Source organism: Fringilla coelebs (assembly GCF_963513975.1).
Source record: "Fringilla coelebs genome assembly, chromosome: 3".
NCBI classification, from domain to species: Eukaryota; Metazoa; Chordata; class Aves; order Passeriformes; family Fringillidae; genus Fringilla; species Fringilla coelebs.
The window spans coordinates 84,730,979-84,752,374 of NC_140030.1; the positions used below are offsets into that span (position 1 = coordinate 84,730,979).

The window sequence follows — 21,396 nt, forward strand, 5'->3', positions numbered from 1 at the left end:
GCCCTCAGCACATAGGTGCTTTTTCACCTTCTCTGTCGCCAGGGATAAGAGAGGGTAAACTCAATATGCAGGAGCTGGAGATCATAATTTTGCTGTGATCTTTAGGTCCACTTTTGACTCCACTTCTTCCCAATTTTTTCTAGAAGGGACTCTCTATTAGAAGTCACTCATGGATCCTTAAGTAATTTCTTCATGTAACGACACAATGAAGCATCGTTCAGAAATTCTGATTGTCTCATGACTTTATGATGCAACATATACTTGACATAGTTCCTTTTTTGTTGTTTTTGTTGTCGTTTTCTTTTGAAGAATTCATCTTATTTATCCTAATTTTGTGCCTCACAAAATTACTTATATCTATGAAATGTGAACAGTAGACACAATCATGATAGTATGACTGCTTACACCCACTTTCTCTCCTTTACATAAAATTGAATGAGAACACAAGGTACAACTTAAGAAAGATCTGGGCCTAGATTGTGTAATCTAACTAGGAAAAAAAAAAGTTTCTATACTTCTGAATTTTTATCTTTTACTTAATAGGTCTGTCCAAGCTGATGGAAGCCAGTGAATCTGTTGCTCAGCTCTCTAAGGACTTGGCTGTTAAGGAGAAGGAGCTGGCTGTGACATCTGCTAAGGCAGATAAAGTAAGTGAGTGTTTAAATAGCACTAGAATATACAGTGGGTAAAATGCTATTGCAGAATTTTATCGTAATTTGCAAGAATTATCCTCATCTAAAATGAGGTTTTACTCTCTCTATAGCGTGTTGATTTAGCATTTGCTTCTGAAAGTGAGGTGCTTTTAAACTGCAGCAGAGGTTGAGTGCTTTCCTTGTCCTTCTCCCATTTCTTACCCACTCAGATAAGAATTAGTTTTCATTTTTTTCCATAGTTTTGTTTCTTTCTTTTTTTTTTTTTTTTGTCCTAATTGACATTATTAAATTTGGGATTTATGTGCACTTATTAGCAGAGAAAAAGTTAACATGATATTCGGACTTTTCTACTTCAAAATTCCTTAGAAAAATGTTCATTGCAGTCCAGTTTCAGATTTTTTCTTTTACATTACCAAGGTATCTCTGTGTTCATGAGAGTGGTAGTCTGGTAGAAATCTGGTTTCCAAAATGACTCTCTGGAAAGGCATGCTAGGGAATGGATCAGTATAGGCATTCTGTTTGCTGAAAGATCCCATAATGCCCTGATGGCGCATATTTAATATGCACTGGAGAGTGAATTTTGGCTGGTGATGACTAAAGGACTGCCTGCATTCTTTGAGGCCTTTAATCTCATAAGAGAGAAATATGTGACAGAAAGGGATGAAATTGAACTTCTCACTTAAATTTTTATTCAATAGTTATATGATACCATATATAGTTAGTTCTAGTTGGGGTTAGATTTATATACTTAATAGCTGTTACATACCTATTTTGTCATCTGTCTAGTAATCATTTGTTCCATCATTTTGATTTATAGATTTTATGTGTTTATTACCAATTTCAGGTACTAGAAGAAGTCAAAGAAAGTGCTGAAGCCGCAACTAAAATAAAACTTGAAGTCCAGGGTGTGAAAGATAAAGCACAAAGGATCGTGGATGCAATTGATATAGAAAAGCAGGAAGCAGAGAAAAAACTGGAGGCAGCTAAACCAGCACTAGAAGAAGCAGAAGAAGCTCTGAAAGTGAATAAATTTCATTTTTATTAGTACAGTATTATTTGCATCACCTGTGAGAGGCCAGAGCCACCAACACACAGCTGTCTCTTGGTATTAACTGCTGTCACCAGCTCCTCACTGCTGCTGGCCATGTCTCTCATGAGCACTTAAGGCACACATATTTTACTTTAAACACATAGGGACTATTTTATAGTGGTTTTTTCCTTCCATCTGAATACTCAATCATTACGAAGGTGGAGATCTTTCCAAAAGCTACAGATGCCTTTAGAATAGCTGTTATTCTGAATTCAAGGGAATACTACTTGTGCTACCAGAATGGTTTTAATTCAAACTTAAGTCGTTACACCTGTCTTTTAGGACAAATAAAAATCTATCTCTTCCTTCACCAAAAACCACAATGCTTGTGATTTTAAGAGAAACAGGAAACAAAGGGGATTCAGGGCAATCAGAAGCAGGGTTCAGAAATCTGGAGGCATTACTGTGTTACATAATTTCACTATTCTGCTCTGAACAGTAAGAAACCTCTGAAATCAGAAATTATGTCCTTCCACTCCAGTTATAAGAATTTACGTCACAGAAGTTATTGAGTAGAAAAATCAAAAAAAGGAGCATTGTTTGATCTTACACTGATATTTAGATAATGAGATAAATGAAACTTCCAAAAATAGTCACAAAATTACTAAAGTTTCATGAAACTATGAGACTTATTAATTAGGCCAGGTTTCTCACTTTTTTTGTATATACTTAATACAAATGCATCTAAGAGAAAAGAATTACAAGTGAACATGAACATCAAGATGGGAAAGTAGAATGATGGTATTGATGCAGGATTCTATTACACCTTTCTTCAAACAGACCATCAGACCAGAGGATATCGCTACTGTTAGAAAACTGGCAAAACCTCCACACCTCATTATGAGGATCATGGACTGTTGTCTGCTACTATTTCAAAAGAGACTGGATCAAGTTACCATGGATCCAGAAAAGCCTTGCTGCAAGCCATCATGGGGAGAATCATTAAAAGTAAGTAGAGTTTTCAAACGGTGCTTCTTAAACATCAGAAATAGCAATTAGCTTATCAGAGAACATTTGGTGCTGTTTACCCAAAACATGACAGAATTTTTGAACATGAAACATATTGTTTTAAGATAAACTGTATCTATCCACTATGACTAACTGCTAGAAATAGTAGGTGAATTGCTTAGAGACTTTTGCAGCAGAAGCTTTAGAATTTCTTTGACCCTTTCTGGCACATGGCCTGATGGTAGCAGTAACAAATAGTGCTCTTGCATTCTAGTTAGGCTTTTACAGTTAAAAAAGTCATCAAAAGCTTTTATTTACCACTGATATAATAAAATGAGATAAGCAGTTATTCCATGAATTGCCTTTAGCATGCTGGAAGTTTATTAGAAAAAATTAAACCAATTTATTTCACTTTTGAGAATTTAGATAATACATCACAACTGCCAAAGCAATTTTTTTTGCATTTAGTTAAGTTACAAATATATTTCTGGGTATTTCTTTGGTTCAATTTTTTTAAAATTAAACAATGCTTCTTAAATGCTTCTAAAGTGCAACACAAGAATACAGGAGATGGAAAGTACATCAGTAAGTTTTTAATCTAGTTTCTGGAGTGTAATTGGTTAAAACTTCAAAATAACAGGTTTGTGATAGGAGTTACAACTGAATAGCACACTTATAATATTAGCAATATGAACTACCTCTGTTTACAGAAGAATTTTAGGAATGCTTTTTAACAGCTTCTCCTATGAACAAGACTTTGAATGTAAAGCGTGTAAATAACTCATGTGTTGTTTTTTGAAGCTGATGAGTGGCCCGTTCTTGAACAACCTAAGGAACTTTGCTAGGGATACAATCAATGATGAGACAGTAGAATTAGTCCAGCCTTACTTTGAAATGGAGGACTATACCCTGGAAAATGGTAAAAAGGTGTGTGGCAACGTGGCAGGACTCCTCTCTTGGACAAAAGCCATGGTGGTATTTTATGGTGTTAACAGAGAAGTCTTGCCTCTTAAGGTAATACATCCTCTCTTGCTTTGTGTTTGCTTACCAAGTAATTTAATGTAGTTTAATTTAATAGGATCTTACAAAAATATATAACTTTATCCAGACATAATAGCCTGTGACTTCAGTGGCTAAAGATGGTAGTAGCAGAAACAAAACTATTTTCTTCTTGATTCTAGAGAGAACACAGAACAAAAATTAGCCTAGATTAAATTTATGTGATCAGGTTTACTGTGTATAGGGAAAGGTGTTTTTAGTCTTTTCATTTTATTATGTTATAATTTCTTTTTTAAATGTTGTACCAGGATCTTCGTTCCTTCTCCAGAGGGTCCTGCAAACAGAGGTTTGCAGATATTTTAGCTGTTTTGTTTTCTCCTGGTAACTTAGAAGCAGTGGAGAAGTGACATCTTGCCTAAATATTGGCTTTCTAAAGAGGTTCAGAGTTCACATTAATAAAGGAGCTATGGTGCAGTAGTAGGGAGCAAAATAAGGAAAACATTTTTAAGAGTAAACTTTCACTTTAGTGTGTGTAAGTGCTCTTTTTCAAGTTCACAAAACTCAAAGTCAGTGATTTTTTTTTTGTTCTAAACAAAGTATACTATCCTTGATGTAGCATAAATTGAAAAAAAAGTAAAAGCGGTGAGCACATGGCAATCCCAAATTTTTTTCACCTTTTTGTCACTGATAGAAGGGTTATTTACAGAAGCAACAGTAATACAGATTAATTATTTTTTTAATCAATTAATTTCCTATGTTCACCATAAATATATTTTTAGGAGCAATAGGAAGAATCACTGTTTTAGGACCATTTTCTAGTGGGTAAAAGCAATATTGTTTGCTGATAAAGGACCAATCTCCTGTTGTGATTGCTGGTTGCTACAAAATTCACTAATAGAAGAGGAAACTACATTTAGTCAAAACATATAGTCAAGCTAGAATACTGAGTGATTGTTCTTCCAGTCTAACCAATGTGTACAGATCAGGAACCTTACTTCCTTGACCAGCTTCTTGAAATGTAATTTTTTGTTAAAGGAATTAAATTGACAATATATAGTAGAACTTTAGGTACTGTATTGTTATTGAACAAAAACAAACCCTCTTATCTTCAGTATATATGCAATATAGTTTTCAGCTTAACTGTCTTTGATGCCTATATAAAAATTATTTTGATGTATTGTTGTCTTGTGATTACCAGCTAAGTAGGCTTAAATAGTTAATTGAATTATATTAAAATCATATATATGATTGAACTTCTAATGTTTTTTTCTCCTTTGCAGGCTAACCTGGCAAAACAAGAAGGTCGCCTGAAAATAGCTAATGCAGAAAAAGATAAAGCTCAGGCAGAATTAGATGAAAAGCAAGCTGAACTGGATAAAGTGCAGGCAAAGTTTGATGCAGCAATGAAGGAGAAAATGGTGAGATAAAAGTATTTTAGCCTTGTACATGCTTGTACAATAGTGTTATGTAATTAGGATTTGCTGCAAACACACATTTACCTATCACCTTGAATAACATGGCTGAGATTCAGGTGTAAAAGTAAGAGATTTAATCCTATATCTTCTTCCTGTGAAGAGGAACATATTAGACGCCCTTAAGTGTCCTCAAGGATGAGTTTTAAATAAATAAAATAGTTATAAGAAATATAAGAGGATGAAAAGTATACAAAATAACTCCACCATTTTGCATTTGACGATTAAGTAAGACATTTTTTCAATTTTAGGACTTGGAGGATGATGCAGAAACATGCAAAAGAAAGATGCAGGCAGCCTCTGCACTTATAGATGGACTGAGTGGAGAGAAAGTTAGGTGGACTCAGCAAAGCAAAGAATTTAAAGCTCAAATTAAAAGGTATCAAATCCATTAAGAAAATACTTGTAAAAACTGAAGCATTGGTAAACAATTTAGTAGCTTTAATTGTGGTACTTCATTTTCTTCCTGGAAATCTTAATATAGCAATGCAATCAAATGAACGATCCTGAAATTTGAATTTTCCTCCCATAAATAAGAATACATGGGTGCTGAGCGCTAGTATTTCAGTTAAGAACAATACCTTGGATTTTGGAATTAGCTTCCAAAAAGTTTATTACTAGGGCTGTTATGTGCCTGTATTTAGCTGCTTCTGCAGTCCCCTAATACTGCACACCGTTCTGATGTCACTGGGGAAGTGAAACCTTTAGATAAGCTCAGCTTCTGTAGAAGACTTATGTTACTATAAATTTGCTATGGGGAAAGTGGGCATTTCTGGTTTCAGTAGAACTAGTTTTGTATCCTTGATAAATACTGTATTTCAGATATTTTTAAGAAATAAATTATTTTCTTAACTCATTTAGTAAAAAAGGAATAGTTGTCATTAGCTCTTTATTGTTTTGTAGGGGTGGAGACAGTGTTTTTATAAAATACTACTCTTAAGTTTTGCCTCAAAAACGCCCTGGAAACAACTGTTGTTTTTTTTTTTTAATCTTGTGCTTCAAAAGCTGGTTGTCTAAGTAATTGGAAATTGAATTTGTGCACCACCTTTTAATGGTGATTTTTCTTCCTTTTCTAGACTTGTGGGAGACATATTGCTCTGCACAGGCTTTCTTTCATACTGTGGACCTTTTAATCAAGACTTCAGAAACCTTTTGATTAAAGAATTATGGGAAGAAGAGTTGAGAGAGCATAAAATCCCCTTTTCTGAGGATTTGAACCTGATTTCTATGTTGGTAGATCAACCAACAGTAAGTTCTTGGTGCTTGGAGGCTTTAATTTGAATTTCTGTGAGCATAATCTATGACTGTTAGCCAGAATTATGCCTGTTTAGAGAAGAACTATAATCCCCAATATTCCAAATATTGCTGTGCTGTGTAATTCTGTGGTTTCCAAATGCTCTTGGCAATTTCTACTAAATCTTGGTGTAGTAATAGTAACAAAGTCCAAGAGAAACAAGTGATGCACAGTAGAATTTCTCACCCCCTGCTGACCAGTACCCAGTCAATCCCTAAACCATGATCAAGCCTCTTCTGAGTAACTCCCCCAGTTTCTGTAGTGGACATGGCATTCTGTGGTATGGAATATCCCTTTGGCCAGTTCAGGTCAGCTGTCCTGGCCATGCTCCCTCACAGCTTTTTGTGCACCTGCTCGCTGGCAGAGCACAGGACACTGAGAAATCCTTGACTTGGGGTAAGCACGACTGAGCAACAGCCAAAACATCAGTGTGCCAACATTATTCTCACACTAAAGCAGCAAAACACAGCACTGTACCATCCACTAAGAGAAAATTGACCTTTCTTTCAGCCAAAACCAGGACATTTCTAAAACAGAGGGTTTGGTAGTAATTTAAAATAGAATACATAAAGTCCTTTTATACAATGTAAATGTGTTAGAAATGGGCAAAGAATGGGAAATGCCAGAATCTTCAAGTTTCCTTCAATAAACATTAATTCCCAAAAGCTCTCTTTGACTTTTTTTTTTTTTAAATTTTTTTTTTCCTTTAGATTAGTGAGTGGAATCTTCAAGGATTGCCTGGAGATTTCCTCTCAATTCAGAATGGTATTATTGTCACTAAGGCATCAAGATACCCGCTTTTAGTAGACCCACAAACTCAAGGAAAAGCATGGGTTATAAATAAAGAACAGGAAAATGAATTACTGGTAAGCAGTGTCTTAAGGGAAGGGTGTGCTCTATTACACTCCTTCAAACATTATTGCTTTAGAGGGAGGTTGCCTTTGAGTCAGTGTGATCTGAGATAAGTTTAACATGTATGGAGACTGACAATTATGTAGATGCATCAGCAGGGAACTTGAGAACAGCTGTAAATCCCACTCAAGGGCTTGGAAAAGACTATGCAACTTGTATGAACTCTAGCAAAAAGTATAAAAGTATTTTGTTGAAGATGGTTAGGTATGGTCTCAACACAAAAGAGGAAAAAGAGGTGATAATTAATAAGCAGAAGAGTATAATATGAAATTATTCAATGAGAGCAAATTGGGTGACTGTTAGTAACATTACAGATAAAGGCAGGATAAGTTACAGCTCTGAAAATGTAAGCAAAGTGCCTCGAGTGGTGCAGCCCATAATTTAGGACCTGAGAGGGTATTCATAATGAGGTTATCACTGCAAAAGGAAGTTGAGGAAATCCAGCTGAAGCCATGAAAAATTTTCCTATCCTAACATTACTGCGATCTTCATAGCTCTTTTACAGGTTAAGCCAATATGCTAAAATGCCTGCTCATGAAATATACTACAAAGATGTTAATGTGCCACTATTTGCATCACAAATTATTTTCCCCCAAATGATGTGGTGTGGCAAAAGGAAACTGCATTTTAAAACCCTTAGCCTGAATGCTGAGAAAACTCATATGTCCTGAATATCAATAAATTTTGGAACATTTAGAATTTGTTAATTATATAGCTTACTAGTTTATGCATGCTTTTTAATAGTTTCCTATCATATTAATCCCATTTCATGAAATTTCAGTCTTGATTCATAATATTGTAGCAGTGTTTCATTTTTTAGACTGAGTTCAGATTTCCAGAAGGAATTTCTCAGCATTTCAAAGCTAAAATTAGAAAATCTAGGTCTTCTAGGCTAGGTGTCTCTGATTTCTATGTACATGCATTAACATCTTTAATATGCCATAAGCTGTTTGATTTGGTACATTTTTAATCTCACAGTGAAGTCCTGATGATTCAGTTACAGCCAACCTTTTAAGTCACCTTTTTATGGTACTTTTTACTGTACGCACAGAAGTATTTCTGCATAAATTGCTGCATGGTCAACATTTATAGCACCTGCTTTTAAATGCAACTAACAAAAACAATGAAAAAATTTTCCATGGTTAGGTCTGTGGTTTTCATGTAAGACTGCAAGGAAATGCTTTGTCCTTACACCAATTTTTAATTTACTTTTTGAGGTAACAACTCTGAATGACAAGTATTTCCGGCAACACCTGGAAGACAGTCTTTCACTGGGACGATCGCTCCTGATTGAAGATATAGAGGAAGAATTGGATCCAGTCCTTGATAATGTATTAGAAAAGAATTTCATAAAATCTGGAACTGCTTTTAAGGTTAGTAATCAAACAAAAAAAATGGAATAAGTAGCTAGCCTTGTGACAAATGTTATTTTATCATTGTTATAAACACCTGCTGAATCAGGTAACCTTTGTATTCAGTAGGGACATGTAAAGAATCAAACTGAACTCATAAAATATAACAGACAGAGCTTCAGCTGCGTAGTAAGTTGGCAAGTCTAAACTTTGAGTTTATACTGGGGTAATTACTGAAGATTCCAAACTGGAAACAATTATGCTTATCTGATTGAATGCTTAAAATTCTTTCTACTGATTTTCAAGCAGTGCAAATATGCTTAAGGAGGTAGTTTGATACAACTCCTTTAGAAGCCAGGTATTTAAAGCCACCTTGGAGACTCATTTGCCCCCACTGTCCCATGGCAGATGATCTTTAAGGTCCCTTCCAACACCAACAGTTCATCCAGTGATCAAATTTCCTTGTTCCTTGTTTCCTTGTTAACACAGCTGCCCATACAGCTTTTCAGTTAGACTACTGTTTCAGAATACCTTAATTCTATAAAAATTTATTTTGAATACTCTGAATGAATTTTTACTTCCTTTGGAAATATTCTTTGAAACCTGCTTAGTCTTAATAAAGATAAAATTTATGTCCAGTAATTTCTGTTCCATTGTTGGATCACATAATTCCTTTTACCTTGGACATGAGAGAATGATGATTTCTACAAAGGTCAGCAGTTTCTACTACCTCTTCATTTGAAATGGTTGTGAAGCTGTTAACCATAATCCATAGTGGAAGTGATCCCTATATTTAGCTGGAGGGAAATGCTACTTTTATAACATACTGTAACTTCTACATTTGGTCACTGACTTTTATTTTCATGACAAATTTAAATTGTGAAATAAATTTCTTCTTTTTGGCACTTCAAATTGTGTAATTTTTTTTTCTGCTCAATATTACTGAGTTTAATAAAGCTCATTTTCCTCTGTTTAATACTATTTTAACTTAATCCACAGGTGAAAGTTGGTGATAAGGAAGTAGATGTTATGAATACATTTAGGCTGTTCATTACTACAAAGCTACCTAATCCTTCTTTCACACCTGAAATTAATGCAAAAACATCAATTATTGATTTTACTGTTACAATGAAAGGACTTGAGAATCAGTTACTGAGAAGAGTAATACTCACTGAAAAACAGGTAAGTTAGCACTACAAATAAATCATAGTGATATTTAATTTGTTTTCCATTTAATTGGTTTTGGTATGCAGAAAAAAAGAAATGTTCAAATGGAAAAAAAAGATATTAGCTATTTTCTAAAATTATATTCAGATTTGGTATAGACATTTCCAAATATCAAAAATGCATTGGGAGGCTCTTAATATATATATATATGACTGTCAGTACAACCAAACAATTACCTGGATTTGACATTGATAAGATACATCACAAGATGCTGAATAAACACTGCTGAAAAAAACATTTGTTATTAAACACATGTTTTAGATACCAAGAAAAGTAAAATGCACATTTCATGACTGGATCCAACTCTTCACCTGTATTTTCAATCACAATTCATTCACTTGAAAAATCAGAAACTGAATTTTAAGTATCCCTCATAGTTGCAACCCATAAAATGTCATACCATTTTCTTTTTTTTCGATAACAGGAACTAGAGGCAGAACGAATTAAACTCATGGAAGATGTAACTTCTAATAAGAGGAAGATGAAGGAACTGGAAGACAATCTTCTTTACAAACTAAGTGCTACCAAAGGTTATGTATCAAAATGTTAATCAGATTAGGCAGATAAAACTGATTCACACTGGGTCTTTTCCTTACAGATTTTGGTTTATCCATCCAAGATACAGTGAGGGAATGTACAATGGCAGGAGTAGGAGGACTGTGAGGGATTGGGTGCTATAACATGCCACTATATGCAACTCAGGACACCTGAGCTTAACACCTAAACATGTTTTTTGAAATAGCTCTATATTTTTGAGAGCTTTCTGCCCGTCAGATGAGATCAGGTATCTGACCATGGGCAAATCTTTAATCCATTGAAAATATAAATTGGAATGGCCTGGCATAAAATTGTCTTGAAACTCTTCTGCAGTGCATTATGAGCCTAAATATGACCACTTACTATCTCTGGTGGAAAAAGAATCTGTAACAGAAAATCTGTGAGTAACTGCTGGAGATTCATGCATATTGTTGAATTACCATTTCCCTTAGGACCAAAAGACTTTTTTTACTTTGAGAGTGACAATGAATAGACTTCAAAATAATTTACATCATTTGTTGACTATGTAGGTTGTGTGCATAAGATAGGTGACTTCTCTAGTATGTGCTGCAAAGCTGTTGGTATAAATACATTTAACATATTTTGAATGAATTTGCTAAAATATGTTGGATGTAAAAATAATTTTTAGTATTACATACCCTGTCTGGTCTCTATTTTAAAAGCTTTCTGTAATTCAGTAAATAATTTCATTTTTTAAAATCAATAATTCCTGTAATTTGGCCTTTTGTTTTATATATACATGTATATATATACACAATAGTGTTACAATAATATCCTAAACATCCAGTATTTTACTTTTCAGGTTCACTGGTGGATGATGAATCTTTAATTGGTGTCCTGCAAACAACTAAGCAAACAGCTGCTGAAATAGCTGTCAAGTTGTCTGTGGCAGCAGAAACTGAAGTGAAGATTAACACTGCTCAGGAGGAATATCGACCTGTTGCTACACGGGGAAGCATTCTTTATTTCCTTCTTACAGCAATGAGCATGGTCAATAATATGTATCAAACTTCACTGGCTCAGTTCTTGAAGCTTTTTGATCAATCTATAGCCAGGTAGGAAGACAGAGATTTTTCCCACTATTCAGGTGTTTGCCTTTCCAATGTATTCGCTCTTGTTCATGTGGTTTCTTTGTGCTTTGCTTTCATGATTTAGGTCTAAGAAGTCTCCTGTGCCTCAGAAAAGAATCTCAAATATTATTGAATATCTTACTTTTGAAATTCACTCATATTCTGTTAGAGGCCTGTATGAAAACCACAAATTCCTCTTTACCCTCCTCCTGGCTTTAAAAATTGATATTGAGAGAGGACATGTGGACAACAGAGAGTTCCAAACTCTCATTAGAGGTAAGTTTTAAAAATTGTTTCATGTGTAGAGCTAATTCGACTTTTTTAACTTCTATGCCATTTCAAAATCTTATTTCTCTATCTACATGGTTTCTATCAACATTTCTGGGGGAACTGGGCTTGTTCAGCTCGGCAAAGGGAAGCCTTAGAGGACACCCAATAGTAGTCTTCCAACACCTGTGAAAAGGCCATTGATAATGCTAAGTTATCCTTTGGTATAAAATAAATGTTAAGTACACAAGAGTACAGTTAGTATCCTGGAGAAAATTACTTGGGTCAAAATATATAAATGAAAAAGAAATGTCAATTATATCTTGACCCCTGGAATATCGTGTATTTCATCAGAAAGTACATTTCATCCTGTGTTTTTATCCACAGGGGGTGCAGCTTTGGATCTACAGGCTTGCCCACCCAAACCAAGCCGCTGGATTCTGGACATGATATGGCTAAACCTAGTGGAGTTGAACAAACTTCCACAATTTGAAGAAATTTTGAACCAGGTGATATCTTCTAATTATCTTTTTAATGTTAATAACCAGCTTTGTCATCATAATTGTGTTTCCACAAAAATATAGAATAACATCACAGAGACAATTAGGAAGCATGAATGGTGGTGTGTTTATTTATCTTCTTTATGGTATTTGGTATTATAGTAATTGAGGTAGAAAATGGTGAGAAGGAACTGGAGTGAAGGAAAAAGGATGTCAATAAAAGAGAGATAGGATAAAAAGGCAGAGGTATCAAAAAGGCTCATAAAATTAATCTGAGTGTTAGGTTTTAAGTTACAATGTTGTCTGTCTTGATTCTGGTGTATTTTTACAAGTTTGCTGCTTGTTTTTAAATACTCATTTCTGTTCCAAGGGTAACATTTAGATATGATGAGCTGGCTACAAATGCCATGTTTTACGTAGGCATGCATGAACTTACATGCACATAAGCTTGTGACATGTTCAATTTGGTAAATTTATTTTCCTTTTTTTGGTGCAGTTAAACCATTCCCCAAGCATTTCTTGTATCTAAGTGCTCCTTGTTAATCAGGCTGATAGGCAGGACAGTAAGTTCTCCTTGCTGTTAGAGCATTGGCTGGCCAAGTCCATTTTGTGATGGCCCTGGAGGGTAGCAGACATTTTAGCTAAATGGTTACCTGCAAGTGGTCCTGGCTGTTTCTAAACCCTCTATCAAGGCAAGAGTTGGATACATACCAGTGAAATTCTTCAGGGTTTTGGTTTCTTGAGGTATCAATATAGGATATTAAGTTAGGAGAAAGTTGGAGGAGCTTTAGTTAGGTTGTTCACTGTGGGTTGTTAGGGCACCAGAATCCTATTTCTATAAAAGTCCTTTCACCAGGGCTTTTCTAGAATGTGTACAAACAAAATTTTAGACTCTGAAATGCTTAGGTGACTATGTTACCACAAAAGCTCTCCTTTCTAAATTAATTCTTTAGTACTTTCTTACTTTTGCCAGGTAGTTGCAAAGTTAAAAAGTGGAAATTAAAATTATTTCAGTCATAGATCGAAATGGAATATGGAAGGGTGCCAACTAGGATATAATTAAAAATCCAAATATTGTGAAAACATCTTTTTAATAGTTATTTTTATCCATTAGAAGTGCTGCTCTATTTGATTAATCATATAAAATACAACTGTGTCATTATTCATTTAGATGAAAAAGAAAATGATTTAAAATGACCAAAAAAGGACGGAGAATGGTATGCCCCATTCTCAAGAGGTCTCCTGTGCTTTTCTTTTTCTCATGCTAGTTTCAATTTGTTTTTCTTTTCTAAAAAAAATACATCCCAGAGGCCTAATTTAACACAGACATCTTTTGTTTTAAACCTTTGTCAGTGCATTCCTTGTTCTTTTTCCAGTGGTCTGAGAATATTGCAGTAGCTGACCCTCCTCAGTCACTGCACTGAAGGCTCAGTTGCATTTTCACTATGCTCTGCCCACTGGTATTCCTTGTCCTATTAGGTCAGGGGTTCTAAGAGGTGCCATTATATTGTGATCATATTTGTGGTCAGGTTTATTCTTTCTCAAGCCAAAAGCTTACTAGGATCTACTACTTTTAATTTGTGATTCATTGGCTGGATAAACAGTCCTGGGACAGATTTTTCTGGTCCTCTTCATATTTTGTGACCAAAAGGAATAAATTAATCAATCACAGTGTGTTCCTCTTGTAGTATAGAATCCTCCTGCTAATTACTGATTTTTTTCAAGTAGGTGCATGTGTTTGGGAGGGGAATGCATAGGTAACTGACTGGCTTGAGAGTCTGCATCTTAACACTGATTGGAACAATTGAATTCATATTATTTGTAGTATTTTAATAGCAATTCTCATGGCATATGTCTTAAACGCTACAGGCAATGTTACTTGTAATATGTCCAAATATAATAATGGCCTCTCATTAAAAGCTACATTTGCAAGGGGATTTTACTGCAACTGAAATATATTTATTTGTGTGTTAATGTAATAAATTTAGATAGCTCACAGTGACAAGGCATGGAAACACTGGTTTGATAAAGATGCCCCTGAGGAAGAAATTATCCCTAATGGATACAGTGATTCACTTGACACCTTTCGCAAGCTTTTACTCATCAGGTGAGCATCTTCAGAAATTTTAGGAAATTACACAGTTGCAACACATCTCAACTTATCAGTATGCTCTTATCCTAACAGTGTAATTTCAGTTATCTCTGGGTGACATTAAATAGCAATTCACTCACATGAAATATGTTTTTATTCAGTTACTTCAGAGCTATCCTCTGCCGTCTAAAGGTATTTATAGAAAATTTTTTTTATAGCTTTGCTTTTATGTCAGGAGAAATGCAAAACTGGATTGCATAATGCAGGCTTCTTTAAGAAGCCCATGAAAAAGTAGAATATTCCAGATAGTTTTCCATTTTTTAAGATGAAATTTCTTTTAAAATTAACTATTTTAAATACCTTTAAACAAGTATTAAAATAGAAAGTTAAAAAAAAGAGAGATGATGAAAATCTGAAATAAGTATTCAAAATCCCATGTGAAAGGCGTGCTATGAATTCTATTTTTGCATCATATAAGACCTCTAAGATCTTGGGATAAAATGGGATAAAATCCCCAAAGAAGCATTCAGCTGCCCTATGCATGAGGTCGTATCTTATTCCACTCATTTTATACTTCCCAAGTGCTGTAACATATAAATCAGAGATACTAATTAAATACTCCAACAATATTGTTTACTAGACTGTGATTTGTCTTTGGAGCAGATTCAGCCTGTGCCATAAAAAAGGCTGGAATCTAATGGAAATACCATATTGTTCAATGCTCTACACCCTAGGAGGGAGGGGACCATCCAAGTCTGAAGCATTTAAATAATCTTCAAAACCTGAAGATTGTCAAAGTAATATATTTTATCCAAAAGTAGTTGTTTGTTTTTCCATGGGAAAAATACTCATAACCAGCACAAATACAATCCAGTGCAAAAGAGTTTAGTTTGTACCCTAAAAGGCTAACAGACCAAATGAATCATCTGCAGAGTTTTACTAAAGGGCAAAAAAAACTTAACGTTTTCCTCTTTGTGTTCTCAAATACAAAAGTTCTGTTTAAAATGAAGAATGTCCCAAACTAATGAAGCTGCCTAGAACAGAAAATTCCAATGCAAATAGTTAAGGCAAAATTGTAAGCAACTGGAAAGTATCATAAGTAGAAGGAAGACCATCAGTTCTGCCTGTTATTATGTCTGTAAAGACAAACCTAGAAACATATATATATGAATGTGTGTGTATGTATACATATATATGATGATTTTTAAAAATCCCTCTAATTGATAAAAATAAAATTTCTAATTTGAGTCTGATCTTGGAGAAAGAGGCAGTGGATTTATATCTTTGTATGGATTTTATTTTCTAGGTCTTGGTGTCCAGACCGAACACTTTCCCAAGCGAGGAAATATATTGCAAGTTCCTTGCATGAGAAATATACAGAGCCAGTTATTTTGAATTTAAGAAAAACTTGGGAAGAAAGTGACATGAGAACACCTCTCATCTGTTTCTTGTCGATGGGATCAGACCCAACTGATCAAATTAATTCCTTGTCTCGGAAGCTTCGTTTGGGTATGAAAGTAATTATTAATTGTTATATGCTAAGACACAGATGGGCAGTGTAAGTAATTTCAGAGATGTTTTTTCCTGAGAAGTATTTCTTGAATTCTCTTGCACTACTGATTGTTCTGAAATATCATCTTAGAGATAAAATAATGTTTTAAATAGAAGACAGCATGCTAAGAACCATTCTGTGTGAAGTTGGACAGTAATTCAAGTCTTTTTAAAATAAATTGTTATCATCCTTCCTGGTAACGATAACTTTTTTAATCCCTATCTAGTAAAGCAATTAATTATTGTTTTAAAAGTCTGTTATGGTGATAATAATATTTTCTTGTTTTAACTCTTAACTACAGGTAACTGAAAAATGAGTAATCTGCTTTAAATATTACTTTGTAACAAAACAATAGCTACAAGATGTACATTTTTATATTCTGGAGTTTAGTTCTACATTATATGGAAGTTTTGAAAAAGTGTAGATACAAACTGAGTTGAGAGTAGATCCCATATATTCTTGACATTAGTCACATTAGTACGTTCATAAATTCAGTTTTACATCTTTGCATTGTGTTTATGTACACTTTGAGAAAAATCTCTGTACATATTTCAAATGCTCTGGTATTGTTAAAATTTGGCACAAATTTGCATTCACAGTCAACATTTGTCACAGTCTTTCACTTCTGTAAGTATTGTCTATGTGTATTTCAATGTTGTTATACAAAATGTCAATGTTTAGAAAATGTACACATAATAGCTCAATAGGATGGTGAAGGGCTTTCATATGCTTTCATATTTATATATTTTTGCATTAAATTTATTTAATTGTGCTGTATTTGTATCACTGGTTGTTGGACTGAATTGAAATACTTTTTCTCAATAATGTAAGTTCATTAATCTTATATTGTCAAATATGTTATAGAATGTAGGACCATCTCAATGGGCCAAGGACAAGAGGTTCATGCACGCAAACTCGTAGAGGCATCAATGGAACAGGTAGGGGAAAAAACATTGCAACATAAGTTGATTGTTTTGGTATTCTTTTACACCCCTTTAGCATGCAGTCTATAATATTTTGCATTTTCATCTTACTGTCAAGCATATCTCAGAGTGACCATGTCTTTTTGAATGCCTGAGTTTAAAAGCATTTCTCTGTGGCATATAGATGTGACAGTGGAGTCCAAGGCAATACCTCTGGCAGCAGTGCTACCGAGCTGCTTCCCAAAAGCAGCACATTCCTTACTTATCACTACACTCTTAACAAAGAGTAAAAGGACATTAGGGCCTGGTCCTGTCCAGATCCCACCTCTTTATTGGAAATATTTTTCATTTTTTCCCCTCCCCTATAAGAGATACCAGGATGTTGCGTAGCTTCTACTGTATGAAACGGTGAGCGCACATGCAGCTTAAAGTTGCAGATACAGAAGGATGTGCTTCCTTCTCATAGTTTCACATTTTTCTTACAATACTGCTAGTGAGAGGACCACTTACTCATCAGCATTTGGTGTCTCTTCTTTGTTTCTTTAATTTTGGATCCTTTGGTTTTGAGTCCCAAGCATGTCTACGAATTTTTAAACAATATATAAGAATTTTTCTTTAGATGTTGTAGCGTAATTTGTTATGGCAGATGATATTTCCCAACAGTAAAATAATGAAAAACCTACTTAGCAGCTACAGAGAGATAGTAATTGAAACTTCAAATACAATATAAAAGTTTTGTGCAAAGGTGGTACCTTCTGGTCAGCTGGACGCTTCAAGGAGTTGTGAACAGTCTTTCAAATGAAGACATACAGCCATAGTTGCCTGCAAACTCAAAATATGGGGTATCAGTCATATACCTGTACTTTGGAGGGGTAGAATGTCTCCAGTAATAGAGAGCAGAACATGAGTATTGGCATATAGATATACACCAAGTTGGAAAAAGAGAAAAAAATAAATCTTTTTATAGCAAATGACAATTTATATTGTAAGTGCACACATACATTTGGATATTTCTTTTTTTGTATGTCTAGAATGGTCACTGTCAACTCCCAGTTCATTGCAATGGTGAAAACTGGAGCATCCCTTCCTTTCTTTTGCCCTTAATTTGAAGCACAAGGACACTCAAAACAGCACTCCAGTAGAGCTCCAGTAACAATTTCTGAACAACATGCCTTGGTGCTGAAGGGAGGAAAATGTGACCATCAGATTTGAAACTACTAAACAGAATTAGTGAATATGAAGACAAATACCTATTTGGTTTTTTTGTACCTCTGGCCAAGAGTACATAATATGATTAAAACTGCTGTGCTGTGGTACTGGAAGATAATTTTCAAAAACTATGTTTGATTTATTTGGAAATGTATGAAATTGATTAAAGATCTCCCTCAGAAATGTTGATCCCCATAAATGAAGGAAAAAAACCCACCATGAAGGAAAAAAACCCACCTTCATTTAATCTTCTTTTTTTAATATCTATCAATTCACCACAAATATGTCAATTATATTTTTTCACCAACAGTTAATGATGTTTTTTAAATGAGCTAAAACAAAATTGCTAAAATGAAATTACAAGCTGTAATGAAATCCACTGTCCATCACTGTTTAGAACTGATTAAATAATGTCCCATTTTAATATCAGGCTTCTAATTCATCAGGCTTCTAAAGTGATGCTAAAAATGCTGATTGGATTTAAATTCATAAACAGAGGTTTAGAGAGACAATAATCCAACTAGAGCTTTCATGCAATTTGAGAGATGAATAAGAATAAAATAAGTGGAGGTTGAATTTCATGCAAATGCCTTTATTGCAGATTAATTGGAGTTAGAAACTTTTAGAGTCTTATTACCTCTTTGCACTTAATTAAATTGTGTTATTAACAAACCAGCTTTTAAAAATATGTATTCTTTAAATTTCAGCTGTTACTTTTCCACTCACATTCTTTTGGATCTGAGGGACAGGATTGCTTATCACTGATGTTTTGCTGGGAGAGTACAGGAACCTCTTTTTGCCACTAGATAGCACTGATTCTTTACTTACAATATTGAGCCTGGTTATGTTATTTTCATTGAGAAAAAGAGAATGTGGAAATAACTTTTGCACTCACTTATCCTATTTGCTTCATCTATGCCAATATCCTATAATATCAAAAGAGAACATATATTCAGGGACAGATCAGAAGTTTTAAAAAAATTACATGGAAAACCAAATTTGATTCTTATATAGACAGCTGGCTTTAGCATTATGAATAACTTGTTCTTAATATTATATGGTAATAGTTGATATCCTTGTTTAGGGAGGCTGGGTGTTACTTCAGAATTGTCACCTTGGACTGGAGTTCATGGATGAACTACTGGAGACACTTCTTACTGCTGAGATCCAGAATGACACATTTCGAGTTTGGATAACTACTGAACAACATCTTAGGTTCCCAATTACACTGCTACAGGTTTGTTCAAATATTTAATTCAGGTACTTAATGAAAATTATTCAAATTAATTATGTAAAATGACAGTAAAAAAAGAACAAGAAAAAGATGGACTTTTGTTACAATGTAAATATCACTTCAAAAAGGAAGTGGCAGTTCTTGATGATGCATTATGTATGTGTGAGTCCACACTGTACACAGTCCATTCTGTACACAGAAGCACTTCAATAAAAACTGTCTGGCTTTACTTCTATCCCTTTTTGCCCAACCAGATGCCTTGTGGCAGATTAATGCCCACAAATGTTCTTCCAGAGAAAGATTCCAGATTCCCATAAAATAAATAAATAAAATGTAAATGGGACAGAACACACATGGATAACACATCTTAGAGAACATCATCTACCTGATTTCTTTGGATGAACTATAAATAGCTGTTCTGTAGATCTGAAGGACACACTTTTTGTCAGAACCAGGAGAATTGCCTAAACTCTTACAAAGTACACTTAAGTCACTGATGATGGTTCCCAGCACTCTCACATTGGATCACAGTGCTACTTAATATCTACTATAATAGCTGTATATTGACATTCCTATGGACTCTTTCCTCTAAAAAATAGTGGAAGTCTCCTTAGTCATTCTCATTCTCTCTTAATAAAAATAGGTGCCTCACTTGATATCCAGCATGTAAAGGGGGGAAGGATTCCTGTCTTGAAAGAGTGTAGAGACATCCTTCAGAAAGAATTGTCCATCACCATGGTCTGTGTATGGAAAGCTAGATGTATGGACTCCTGTCTTCTCTCAAAAGAACAAAAAATCATCCTGCATCTTTAAGGGGTTTATGAATAGTGAGGTGTATGGACACACAGTTTGCTAAGAGTGAGAAAAGAGACCTCAGAGAGTTGCTAGATGAATCTTCACTGTGTTTATCTCAAATATTTCACATGTGATTTCTCACTATATAGTGTCATGTTACCTGTAAAAATGTTAACATATTCAGGAATTCCAGAACAAGAATAATTGACAAAGCAAAGCCCCTTCTCAGATGAAAAGAGAACAATTTGCTTTGCTCTTTTCAATATATAATTTTCATCAATACCTGAACAGGATATCCTTGGAAATGTGAAAACTTTGATTTTTCAAGTGTTCCAATTCAGTCCAACAGTAACAGGAACACAACTCAGTGTGTCCATGGGCTGCCTGGCCTGTCCTTCCTGTGCAAGCTGCCATGTTACCCAAGCTAGAGAGACAAGTATTTACAGTTGGAGGAAAAAAACCCTTTATTTTTATTTGAGTTCCTCCAGCATTTGTAATTGTCTTGAGCCACAGAGATTCTGGTAGGGCCAGTCTGTGTCTGAACTAATAAATTGCTCCATGAGCATTATCCAGCACTGGAATGCAGTAGCCCATAATGGTAAGTACTTAGAGTATTCTCTGATCTGAAAACCTGTGCTTGCTAGCACTTTTCCAAATAATTTGCAGGTATGGCTTGAAAATCAAAATGGTGTAGCCACTCTTCCCATTAGGCAGTTTTCATGAAACCAAGGGGCTGAATTCCAAGGGGCTGTGGCAATTTACTACCACCAATTTGGATTCAATGTCTACTGACCACAGTACTCAGGAATATTCTCTGGTGAATCTAATTTGCTGCTGTAGACAGACACAGAGCCCAGAGTAGCCACTGTGAACACAAAGATCTGATCTGAGGAGTGAGATTTCATTGTATTTACTGTGAAATTCTGGGAACAGAAATACTACACCGTTCTTGCATGATTCAGTCATTGAATCAGGGACATAAAAGCCTTCTGAAAAGCACAGTGACTGCTTTTATGGCATCAATGATAAATTTTAGGTCCATGGCCAAGTGTCAGGGATGGTTTTAACTAAGAGAAATTAAAGGTCTATGTTCAAAATCCTTTGTGGCCTAATCTAGTATGACTGCAGAAGAGAAGGCTTTGGGAAGACCCTTTTGCAGCCTTGCTGTACTTGAAGGGGCCCATTGGAAAGATGAGGATAGACATTTTAGTGTGGTGTGTTGCAACAGTTCGAGGGATTCTGGTTTTAA

General features: G+C 34.8%; 1 protein-coding gene across 1 annotated transcript in view; it reads left to right on the forward strand.

The window, feature by feature from the left end:
• DNAH8 (dynein axonemal heavy chain 8) overlaps nt 1-21,396 on the forward strand; it is a gene marked incomplete at both ends in the record, with an annotated part of 108,284 nt that overhangs the window by 72,967 nt on the left and 13,921 nt on the right. Inside the window, 18 exons of the mRNA XM_084202648.1 lie at nt 544-647; nt 1,498-1,674; nt 2,524-2,691; nt 3,493-3,705; nt 4,971-5,108; nt 5,414-5,541; nt 6,239-6,410; nt 7,167-7,322; nt 8,586-8,741; nt 9,720-9,902; nt 10,372-10,477; nt 11,308-11,560; nt 11,661-11,851; nt 12,230-12,351; nt 14,331-14,449; nt 15,741-15,943; nt 16,851-16,924; nt 19,203-19,355. Of these exons, the coding sequence (XP_084058774.1) occupies nt 544-647; nt 1,498-1,674; nt 2,524-2,691; nt 3,493-3,705; nt 4,971-5,108; nt 5,414-5,541; nt 6,239-6,410; nt 7,167-7,322; nt 8,586-8,741; nt 9,720-9,902; nt 10,372-10,477; nt 11,308-11,560; nt 11,661-11,851; nt 12,230-12,351; nt 14,331-14,449; nt 15,741-15,943; nt 16,851-16,924; nt 19,203-19,355 (2,816 nt within the window). The remainder of the gene's footprint in view (nt 1-543; nt 648-1,497; nt 1,675-2,523; nt 2,692-3,492; nt 3,706-4,970; nt 5,109-5,413; nt 5,542-6,238; nt 6,411-7,166; nt 7,323-8,585; nt 8,742-9,719; nt 9,903-10,371; nt 10,478-11,307; nt 11,561-11,660; nt 11,852-12,229; nt 12,352-14,330; nt 14,450-15,740; nt 15,944-16,850; nt 16,925-19,202; nt 19,356-21,396) is intronic.